General features: G+C 43.0%; 1 protein-coding gene across 3 annotated transcripts in view; it reads left to right on the forward strand.

Moving 5' to 3' along the window:
- The window catches only part of ssbp4 (single stranded DNA binding protein 4), a 92223-nt gene that overhangs the window by 25456 nt on the left and 54539 nt on the right, over positions 1-12228 (forward strand). For 2 of the 3 annotated variants that reach the window (XM_080505990.1, XM_080505991.1), the window contains exon 4: positions 2795-2879. In XM_080505990.1, coding sequence (XP_080362116.1) covers positions 2795-2879 — 85 coding nt within the window. Of the gene's footprint in view, positions 1-2794; positions 2880-9320; positions 9453-12228 lie in introns of those variants that run through there. The other variant, XM_080505992.1, reaches the window with a different exon arrangement.

The following is a 12228-nucleotide window of genomic DNA, read 5'->3' on the forward strand; positions in this document are numbered from 1 at the left end:
TTCTGTGACGAACTGTAACCTGCGTCCCATTTCATTTCCCTGAGAGCTGATTGGATTTGCGATGGTCGCGCTTTCTCGCCACGGCCCGTCTCTGACGCGGCAGCAATCTCTTTAACACCAACCGATAGATATGATAATGTACACTGGCTTTATTGTCAAGTGACAGAAGGGCAACACAACACATGCAGGCACCATGTGTTCACCACAGGCTCTGCACAGTCCCTCCCTGCTTCCCTCAGCGCCGTCCTCGTCTGGAAGAGACCCCGGCGCTCACCGAACGCCTCGGGGCGCCGACTTCGTCTTTTTAATCTTTAAATACTTTAATAACACATTTCTATTTTAGCTCATATGCTTTGGGAAGGTTGGTACAAAGTGCTGCGGGGTCATTGAGGTTAGTTTATTGTTCATTTTATTTTTAGGACACCGACTGTCGCACTCTTTGGTTCCTTGATGCCCTCAAATGACACGAATCAGAGAGGAACGAAAGATCACAGAACTTCACGATGACTAGTGTTTTCAAATAAAATGACCAAAAAAAAAAAAAGAAAAGATAAACTTCTGTTACAATGAAAAATGACCCAACATGCTACTTGATGCTGCAGAGCGATTCGATGGAAGTTACTGGCAATCAGCTAATTATTTATGCTCCATGTCACATTCTGTCGTTTCATCTCACAGGTTTTTCCAGCATCAGCACAAAGAATGCAACTCACAGTTTGTTTGCTCTCGTGAGCGCCGCGGTTTGTTCTTTCCTCCCTTTTTATATTTTAATATATGCCGTCCATGAAATCAATGTCTTGGAAGAAGGAGAACCCCCTTAATATGGACCAGCTTAGCGAGTACTTAATTTCAGTGTAGTAATTAAGGGCCCATTTGGAGTGAGACCTGGTGGCCTCTGTTGCCCTGAAGGACAAGGATTCGTCTAATTAACTAATATGAGTGCGGCTGAATGGGCTGTAAGTAACATAATCACAGCTGATTGGTCAATAACCTGCGGGTCGTCGGGGCCAGCTGAGAGGAACATGTGGAGGTTTCACTTTCCTGGTGAGGGGGTCTTTAGGGTTGGCTGCAGGCTGGACTCCAGTGTCGTGTGATGGCCCGAGGGAAGACTGGCTTTGACCGCAGAGAAAAGAGAGCGTCCCGTTTTTACACAGGTTTAGAATAATACGTGTCAAGCCTCAGTGCCTTCGTGTCCTGGCCAAAATATGTGTGTTCAGAGATGATTGAGGATTGAATTGAATTGCCAATTGTGTGGAGATGTTTCTATTTTGAGTCACATCTAAGAGTGGAAGTTTTCACATGGTGGATCACCTGAAACAGGCGCGATATATTAGACATATTTTTCAAGTCTTTTGTAAATAAAGGTGATCGTCCATATTGAGAGGAGCCAGTTGAGGTGGTTCATCTGATTAGGATGCCATCTGATTAGGTTAACCAGACATGTCTGGCTGGGGGGAGGCTGGATAGATGGATGGATGGATGGTAACAATAAAGGTCACATTATTAGGTACACTTATATAATCAGATGTCCGCAGATGTCAGTTCTGACAGTTTCTGCCTTTCCAAAGTTTCAGTTTGTATTCAACCATAAGGGAGCTTTTGTTCTAGCTATAAGGTAATTTCTGAGGTGGTTTTCCAGCGGTGTCATCTTACATTGAATGGTGTTCTGGATGTTTTGGGCCTGTCAAATAATATACAGGAAAGATAGTCACTATATTAAAATATTGTTTCACATCTCTTTGTTACTTGTTCATTAATAACGTTTAGAGTTGAATCGAGTTTTGGAATTATGATTCCACTGCAAGGGTGTTTTGAATATAATCAGAAGGCCTGAGTTTAAAGTATTCCTGTTGAGAAGCACATTCTCCCTTTCTGTACTTCAAACCCAGCGAATAGCTCATTTTCAGCTGTTTAGAAATATTTCGAGTTCCTGGTTAACATCAGGGAAGTCAATTTTTGTCGACATTTGGTGAAACTGGCAACAGTTTAAATATGCAAGTGCATATTTGCAGACACTGACACTCAGCCCAGTGGAGCAGGAAGCAGAAGGTGATTTGCCGGGAGGCTCCACCCCTCTGAGGCAGACACATCCGCTGTTTTGCTGAATTATTTTCCATGACACGGCGAATTAAACAATATTTCTAATTCTAGACTAGACAAAAACATACAAACTAAGCGTCTAGGTAAAGTGGATCAGCCAACTCTCTAATATAGAAAATGAAACTCACAGTATGCACTCAAAGATCTCTTGCAGTTGTAACTTTTGGTTGATATGAGACTTACCATTGAATTTCCCACCGTTGACATTACAAGCATTGTTTGTCATGTGCAGGTGGGAGGCTTGACATACCTTCTGCACTTTTTCCATCATGTTTCCATTACTTTCAGTTTTAATAAGTGTGTATTTTGATTTCTTAAATATTCATGTTTTTTAAGTCACAGGAAATATGTCGAAAAAGAAAAATACAAAAAGTTTTTTCTGCTTTGTCATTTTAGTCAAACTTTTATTAAAGTGTCAGGAAAGCATGATTTCGGCATTTTAACTCATTTTAACTTTTTTAATCTTGATGCTGTTGAATTTCCTTTTAACCTTTTAAAATGTTTAAAAAAAAAAAGAAAGTACTTTTGAAATGTGTACATGCTCTCAATGCACCTGTTTGTTTCCACAAGCCTGTCTTCACTATGGATGTACAGTTAAATCTAAGTAAAAAAAAAATCAGAAATGTATGTATGTATTTTTCGATCACAGAGCAAAGTGTCTCACTGCTGTCGCTGTCTTGTCCCGTGTGCACAGTGTATTCTGGGATCTGTACTGCGCCGCCCCGGACCGGAGGGAGACATGTGAACATTCCAGCGAGGCCAAGGCTTTCCATGACTATGTGAGTGAACTTAACCAACCCTCCTGCGGCGCACGAGGGGCACTCGTACACGCACACATCCACACGCTTCCGTGCGTGCCGGTGAACTCTCGCGGTCGCACGGTGAGCGTGTTTCTGAAAATGAGGCGCTCCGCCGTCTCGGGTAATGCTGCCGGTTCTTGTTTTGACATGTCTGCGTTTCTTAATGACTGCGTGTCGACTCTGGCTCCTGCAGCCTCTGTTTTGGATGGGACAGACTGGGAGTCAGACGTCTGAAATAGCACACTTTTTTAAAAATGCAGCACCATGAACACCACTTCTATATTTTATGGGAAAGCCCTTAGACTCCAATCTTTGCATTTTTAAAGTCTAATAAAAAGTCTTCATGGAATTCTGCAACATTTCACCAAAACGGACTCTTTTAAGGCGTACCCTTTTCCTCACAAGTGACCTCAGCAGGACGGCGCTCGGCGCTTCGTCTGATGGTCGCACTTCTGGAGACGTTGACCCCGGACCCCTCAGGTCCTCGCGAATCTGTTTTCCCCTTAGGTGAAAGGTCAGAGTGCTCCCCGGCTATTTATTGGCCCACTCGTGGCTTCAGTATAGGTCAAATCACATAAACCAGCTGGCTGATCACACAAGCACATTAACACGGACTTTCGCACAATAAGCGTGTACACAGAGGACACATTCAGAGGAGGACAGGCTGCGCCAGGACTGGCGAACGGTGCCGGAGTGGACGCGGATAGGTCGAGGTCTGGGGGCCCCCTTGACCCTCTCATCTTCTAAAGAGTTATACCAGTCGATTTATTGAATTCTCATACACACAGACATGCATTTTTAATGAGCCACCAATTGAAAATGACCTTCCTGATGTGATGTTGGACCTCACAGATGGAATCGGATCTCTTTCCGTCCGCTTTCAAAGTACATGTTTGATTATTTTTCTAGACTTGCGTCTTTATTTTTGACTTGTCCACACTCAATGATAAATATTTGCATTACGCTGCCTCGCACATATTTGATGAAGGATTACATGGGCGTGCGGATGTTGACTGGGCAGACTGCTTCGGCTGTGAGATTATCGTTCCACCTGGGCAGGAGTGAAACCTGGAATGGATTTGAGGCGCCGTCCTTACCAGACGCATTTCATTCAGGCTGCTTTAGCTCGTCGCCAGTCACCCATTCAGTTGAACCCTCTCATGAGTTCTGACGGCAAAAGTGTGAGCGCTTGTCAGCTGAACAGATTACATTTGTTGTGCGTGTACTATGCATGTCTGTGTGGGCATAACTTGATGTGTATGTCTCCATGCCTGTCTGTGTGTGTGTGTGTGTGTGCATGTGTTGGACCATCATAAGATTAATTACATGGTTAATTAAACCTAGTAGTTAATTAAATCTGACAACTGTGTCTAATTAATCTAAATGCCATATAATTTCCTACACCTTTCTCCAGAGGTAGGCCAGCTGGATACCTGCATGTCAGCTCTTTAACAGCTCCAGTTTGACAGCCGGTTCGGTCAATATATGACTGAACTTTAAGCTTAAAATTCTGCTGGCATACAGAGCACATTTTAAACGTGTCTTGGGGCACGTAAATCAGGCAGAAGAGTCTAAATCACTGTTGGTCTTTTGTTAGGTAGATAAAGCATAGAGCTGAACTGTAAGACTTGAACTCATGAAGTAGATATCAGGGTTTTTTGTTTTTTTCACATATACAATCACAATTCTCTGGAGGTTTTAGCAACGAGATTTACCATTGTTGAGCTTTGAACTGACTGAAATTCCAAAATAGATCGTACAATCTAATATTGGATTCAAATTTAAATTAGTTTTCACTTTTGATCTATGAAAAACGTGGAACCATTACTATAAAATACTGTATATCCTGATAGCACCAGGCTTCGCTGTGTAGGTTCACCCAGGAGGCTGTAAATGGTGTTTTATTTGATTAGCTCTATTAATATAGAAACCAGCAAGCAGTTAGTAGAGATAAACTACAGTTTAGTGCTTTAAATAGTGCAGTGAAAGCAATGTTAAGATGGTTGTTATGTTAATAGAAACAGACTTTTATAGAATTTCAAGGACTGACAGAGTGTGGTTGACCTTTGACCTGGCTCAAATTCACACTTCTTAATGCAATATTTTCAATGCCACAACCTAAAAAGTTAATTGAAAATATTCCAGGTTTTGTGCTTATTTTGCTGTATACTTCCTCCTTTGATTCAGAGGAATAGAATACTGTGTTCATGTCATAAGGACCACTGACAGGTGTAGTGAAGAGCACCTATTATCTCTTTATCATGTCACCTGTTAGTGGGCGGGATATATAGGCAGCAACTGAGCCCTTTGCGGTGAAAATGTATGTTTTAGAAGCAAGACAAAATGGGCAAGCATCAGGATTTGAACGGGTTTGACTGGATCATCTCTTGCGGGCTGTTTCCAGCATTAAATCCAACAGGTGAGCAGCTTCTGCTCCAACTGCTACAGAAGTTATCGCTGGTTCTTAGTAGAAAAGATGTCAAAAACACACAACACAACCCAGTTTCTCATATGTGGGGCTGCCAAAGAGAAAACCTGTTTAAAATTAAACAAAGCAGTCATGCTGATATAGATGTTGGATATCTCTCTCATTTGGGATCTTCATTATGAACGATTAAGGATGACGAAGAACTATTGCTGTTGCTTGTCTTGGTTTTAATATATAGCAAGGGGCTATATATATATATATATATATATATATATATATATATATATATTGGAAGTTAATATTAAATCCAAAAGAATGACTCACCTTTAAAACCCGAGGAGTTGTGGTATAACGCGCCGACGACAGTAAAATGCCAGAAAAGGTGCGAGTGAGTGAATGTGCTTTTGTGAGTGCCGTGCGCTTGTCTTTGTGTGACAGAGTGCAGGGGAGAGAGTGTCAGGGTCGAAGCGTGTGAATCCCCCCGGGGTGATGAGGGTTCTGTCTGTCTCTGATTAACTCTGGCTCCTTGGTCCCTGCAGACCGACGGCCTGATCAAGTCTCTATCACGGCCCCTTGCTGATAACGGCTCCCTCATTCCCCCGAGTCCACCCGGATCACAGAGTGAAAAACAACACGGCTCCCAGGAGTCGCACACACTCCGCTCTGTGTGTCTCTCAGCAGGAGCAGTGAACGGGGAGTGTGTGCGAGATAAACGAGCACTGGTTTGTTTTTATTTATGTTTTTAATTTATGGCCGTCTCCGGCTGCTCTGCTGTCAGTTTGTTGTGGGTAACAATGAGGGAAAAATCAGTGCCGGGCTATAAAACTCATATTTGGAAACACAGTTTGCTTATTTGTTTCCAGGAACTAATTTTGTTGCTAGGCAACATTGAGCCAGAGTACAGTCTTGGTTACCGATTTGGTTTGGCTCAGCTCGGTTTGGCTCAATTTGGCCCCGTTTGAAGGCACCTCTTACTCAGCCTTCTCCGACTGGCCCCCACTGAGAGCAATGATGTAGACATTGTGGACTCTCCAGTTTGGGAAAGATAATGGAATATAATGTGCTAATCCTCAGATCTGGGGACTGCTTGACAGCTAATCCAGGGGAATGTGGTGGGATTGGAGCCCTGGCCACACTCCCAGAACTGGAGGCCTCTGACTAGATGGATAGCTGGTTGGCTTCACCCTTCAATGGTGAGTCTGCTATCATAGACACGTAAACACTCCCACTAGCAGGCATTACTGGAGAGTATATCACACACCCACTCTCTTATGCAAATTAATACGCACGTGCGCAGAGAGAGAGAGACACACACACACACACACTTACTCTTAAGTAAGTGAGATAATACTGTATCATAACGAGCTGGAAGAGCCTGAAGTCTTGTACCTCTGTAAAGTAATTTTAAAGTGTTCCGTTTTGTCGTCTTAATTGTTGTAGTTGTGTTTCTGTCCTTTCTTTTCACGTTGCCTTTTAATCATGTTTATTTCCTAAAAGAGATCCACTCTTCTTATAGCCCTCTGTTCTGCGGGAATTTGGATGTTCCTCAAACGAACACTCTGTTGAGGAAATGCGTTTGATTATAAGAACATGGCACGTCTTTAGTAACTCAATATGAATGATTAAAGCACTCAGGCTTTGTGATGAAGAAGGCATACATATTGACGAGCAAGCGAGGCATGCTTACTCTCACTGTCTCTCTCTCTCTCAGACACGCGCGCGCACACACACACACACACGGTTGTGCACATTAAAGCTGGCAGAAGAATGACTGTTTTCTTCATCTCCGACACACATACGCGCGCTTGCAATCGCAGACAAACAGTCTTTCAGGAAGCGATACACTCGGCCTTGTTGTCGCAGACATTTTGCTTTGCCCCAGCCAGAGGTCGCAACCCCGAACATCTGCGAATGATGCCAATCAGGGTTCACTGCCTGCGGAGAGTCACAGATTTAGTGCCACAAGTGCGTCATTCACATTGCAGTGCTTCACTGACTCCACTCAGCTCTTGGCTTACTGATGAAAACTGTCATGATAATGGTGGAGATGGAGGAGTCAAACAAGGGAGGTGATTTTTTTTTTTTTTTCCCCCTTAATTTTATTCTTTTCATTATTCATGAGTTTGCATCCGATCCAAAAGTAGACCAAGTCTAGTAGCTGCATTGATGTTTATGTGACAGTGAAAAAGTGTTGGAACTGTTTTGAGATTAATTGTTGAAGTCAGTATTTAAGAAGGGGAGAAAAAAAAAGAAAAAGTCATTCATCATATTTTTCATTACTGATGGACATTAGACATTCACCGATTTCATCATCTGAATACAGTGATATATCATTTCCCCTAGATTTGAATTCTTTCTGCGTCACGATTTTGGGGTTTTTGACTTGTGCCTGGACAAAGTCTATGATTCTCTCATCGATTGTCAGCATTTTGTCAAACGAACATCTATTTACAATTAGTCTGCAGATTGTTTTATTATTGTGTGAAAACAAGAGATACATCCATCCATTGCTGTGCAGTGACCAATGCACGTCTTGAAATGCCTTGTTTTTCTCAATTTATTATATTTATCATATTATAAAAAATAAACAGCACCCAAAACCATAAAATCCACACATTTTTAATGACACAATGTCTGTCATTTCTTCTATTATGAAAGGCTCAGAAGATTAATGGATTATCAGAATTGTTGGCAATAAGTCTTGTCATTTGTTCTATTGGGGAAGTAGCCGTTTTAAATCGATGAATCCAAATTTGAAGAATAGGGAAGTAAGTAATTGAAGTCGTAATCGGCTCTGTTCCTTGCCTGTGTGTGGACTGTTGCTTTGCTGTTGGTGGTTGCCTGGGGATTCTTTGAGGGGGTTAAACATTTGTTAGGCTTGACCACGGTAACAGGTGGCACGAGGGGAGGAGCTGCACTCTGTAAACAATCGTTGACGGACCGACCCTTTGTCTGGACTCTGTGTGTGATTTTGTGTGTTTTCCATCCGCTGCGACTCACTTTGTCGCCGCACCAGGTGCTCACGTGCCTCATTTTAATGCCACATGTCTGCTGAAAACCTTCTCTCCCATTATGAGCGGTCTTTGTGCCTGTCCTTTTATCAAAGACAAAATTTACTCATCCTGCACCGTTTTTCCAGCTTCAATTGCTCTCAGGTCTTTTTCACTGCCAACACCCCCTCCGCCATCCTCCAACCCCCCTCCTGCTGCTCTTTCTTTTCCTCTCCTCCCTGTTCTAGGCTCTCTTTCTTATTCCTCCCCCTCTCTCTCCTTTTGCCTCCCTCTCGGCACCCTCCCTCCCCTCCCCTCCCTCCCTCTCAGAGGAGATTGATTGGGTAATCTGGCCGGGTGCCAGCAGTGCCCGCTTCTTTGCTCGGGGGAAGGAGAGAAGCGGGGGCGACATGACGACATGCAGGAATAATAATAACATCCATAATATAGGCAGAGTAGGTATGGATGGAGGAATGGAGTCTGCGTTGGCACAGTGATATCTTCTTCATACAGATTCTCCTGGCTGTTTTCAGTTTAAATATAGCCTACGCAAAAAAAACAGCATGGCACAACATTGTGTCTCAGTTTCTGTCCGTCTCCATCCGTCTTTCTACCTTTTTTTTTTTTTTGTGCAACCACCGCCGCCTCCTCCTTTCACGCCTGTGTCGTCTTTTAATATCAAACAATGCGTGGAGAGCAGTCTGCAGGCAGACGGGCGTTGAGCGAGAGGACGCCGTCTTTGTGTGTCGTTGTTTACCGTGGCTACAGCCTAAATGAAAAAGGCCAGTCTGTGTATACCTTTCTCTATCTGAGGGAGGCAACAAAGCCTGAAAGTGCTGCCCTCAAGCTGTGTGTGTGTTCGGCTGGAGGTCTGTAAGTGACAGAAGCAGAAGATCAAATATTGTTTATGATTCCCTTCCCTTGCAGGTTCATTCTGGGCAAGCTTAAAACCGAACTCTGGTTCATCATTTGATCTCTCCTCTGTAAGCACAAACTCCTGGATCTGTGTTTGACAAAGACAGACACGGGGATGGACAGATGGAGACAACAATCCGGGGGACGGAGACAGCAAGACGTGTGACAGAGGGGAGAGGATGCAGAAAGCCGGAGAGAGTTGGATAACGAGAGACGGAGGTAGAGAGATGCATCAGCGTGCGGAAAGAAAGAGGTGTCTGAAGGCATCGGGGACTCTTTTTCAAGTCTGCATTTTTCCCAGTTTATCTTTAATTTTGGTCTGAGCTGTGAATTGGGTCCTGCGAGCCAGAGCAGCATAAATGCCATCAATGTGCCTGACCAAAGTTATCGTAGAAGTCAAACCCTGCAGAGTTGACTTTCCCTCGACTGCATGCGGATTTCTAACCCAGTCCCATTTAATTTCTTTAACCCAGTTACCCATGAATACCCTCTTAGCTGCATCATCATCCTCCATAAAATCTAAATTAATGCTAGATTCTGGGAAACAGTGGCATATCCTTGGGGCATTTGTCTATTTTTTAAATTTTTTTTAATTTAGTGAATGTGTGCCAATTATTCCTAAAATTAGTCATTTTTGCAAAGTAAATTATGGTTCACTTATTTGGAAAGTAAAGAAGAAAAAGTCAATACTCATCACTTGTTTGCTTCTTCTTTAACCATTTCACAGTGGAGTGAAGTTGAATTGAGCGATCTGTCAGGGGAGCGGGGTTGTAAAGTTTTAGGGACAACCTTTCATGTGTCTGCAAGGTTTCTTGTGCCAAGTCTGCACCCGCTGCCTGTGTTCAGATGGCTACACACTCGTACTGCCCCACACGCAGCAGCAGACGTGCTACACGCACGCCTTTCCTCTCTCATCTTAGAGGATCTCCGACCAAAAGTGACTCCCAAACCACATGCACTTATCCTTTTATCCACTGAGTAAAAACACACTGTACAGTGTAAATGGTATAAATTACCACAATTACTGCCTTTGCTTCTGCTTTCTCCCTTTGAACTCTGCTTTGCAAACCCTATGCTGACTTTGTGTTTTAGTAACTTTGTGTCCCAAGTCACCGAGAAGAGCGCGGATCACGGTGGTTTAAGGTCATCACTTGGTGTTTGTTTTTTTAATAATGTAGGATTTCACTGTTTAACTGTTTTACCATGTGAATTTCTTCTAAGTGAGGCAATGCTGCTCATCTTCAGTCGACTTTTCCAGCTGCAGAGTCCCTGGGTCACCCTCGCCCTGCAGAAAAAGCTCGGCGCTTTCCATTACTGCCTCTCCTCATTAGGCCTGCAACAGTGACGGTGGTTACAAGGTTTGTCAGGCAGATCCCAGGGAGTGAAACCTATCTTAAACATACTCTCCTGTTGGTTAACTCTGGGCACTGAGAAGCCATTTCCCTTCTCTCTGCCACGTCACTAAATTGAATCATTCAGCCCAGGAGCTGCCGTTGTGGAAATCACATGAGAAAAGTTAGATTTTTTAGTGAAGCTTGATTGTTTGCTGTCATACAGGCACATTAGCTGTCCACTGAGGGAATTATTTTTTGGCAAACTGAGCAGGCTGAGGTCAGAAAGACCTGGGCTGTTGAACAAAAGAGTGGGAGAACAGTATTGACTGACAACACTCTAATATACCAGAATACTGGACATTGTGGTTGCATACTGATCTGCTGGTTAGTATTCTGACCTAACAGGAAGGAGCATCCCGAGTTTGAGTCTGGGCTTGGGGGCACTGCTCTTGAGTTTGCATGTTCTCCCTGTGCACGCCTGTTTGCACCAGTTTCCTCCAGCAGTCCAAAAACATCGATTTGAGGTTATTTAGTAAATATAAGTTGGTCATCGGTGCGAATATGAGTGTGATTGCCTGTGTTTCCCCTGTGATGCACTAATGACAGGTCAAGGGTGTACTCTACCATTACTCATCGTCAGCTGAGCTCAGCTCCAACACCCTGTGATGAATCATTATACAAGATGGCTGGATGTTGAGGTTGTGTGTTGTTGTCCTCCTTTTTGTCTGCTTTACATCGTTCTCACTGAGGCACCTGTCTACATTGGATGGAACTATATAAATTGACACCATATTAGCACTTTGAGATTCATAAATGTAAAGTGCAATACAAATAAAATGCATTATGGTTATGGATGTTTTTATGGTCGGCAGTTTTCAGCAAAGCTTTCTGAGCTTAAAACTTACTTCAACTGAACTGAAAGCACAAGTAGGATTATTGCTATACCTTTTCCCAATTAGGAGCTCATGATTGCCTATAAATTGTATAGAAGAATCAAAATACCCTTTTGTTTGTCGTCTTTGTCGTCATACCAACAAAACTTCTGCACCTTTGACAACTGTTATACCATATACGTTAGATGTGAGCTGTGTTCATATGTCCAATCAATTGGAAGCCGCCAGAGACTCGCTTCCCACTGGCTCTCAGCGCCCTCGCTTTGTGTAGACTCCAGTTCAAATGGCAGCTTTCATATTTCTTCTGATGATTCACACGAGCAGATCACACCAAAATTTGGGTCACATCAAAACAACCGAGCATGAACACACCTGGACATGTTCATGCATTATATCTATAGCTTTTCCTTTCTTAAGTAGGAATAGCAAAAAAAACAAAAACATTTAAAGACCAATAAACAATCGTGAAATTAAGTATTTGTGGGAGAGGAATTGTTCTTCCTGAGACTGTTGCTTGGTGAAAAAGGAGAGTTGGTTTTTGTGTTGTTTTGTTTCGCCTCATCCCTGTAGATTTCACCATCTTGTGGTGATACCAAAGGTGTATAACACAGAATCTATTATTTTACGTGATTTCTTGACACTGCAGAAAAAAAATATATATTTTGTATGATTGGTGCTGTTAAAAACTTTTGACCACATGAGTAAGTTGATGTTTGATTCCTTGATTCCTTGTGATCAACACAACCTACAGGAGACTCTTGCTTCTAC

The sequence above is a fragment of the Blennius ocellaris genome (genome assembly GCF_963422515.1).
Source record: "Blennius ocellaris genome assembly, chromosome: 12".
Taxonomy (NCBI): Eukaryota; Metazoa; Chordata; class Actinopteri; order Blenniiformes; family Blenniidae; genus Blennius; species Blennius ocellaris.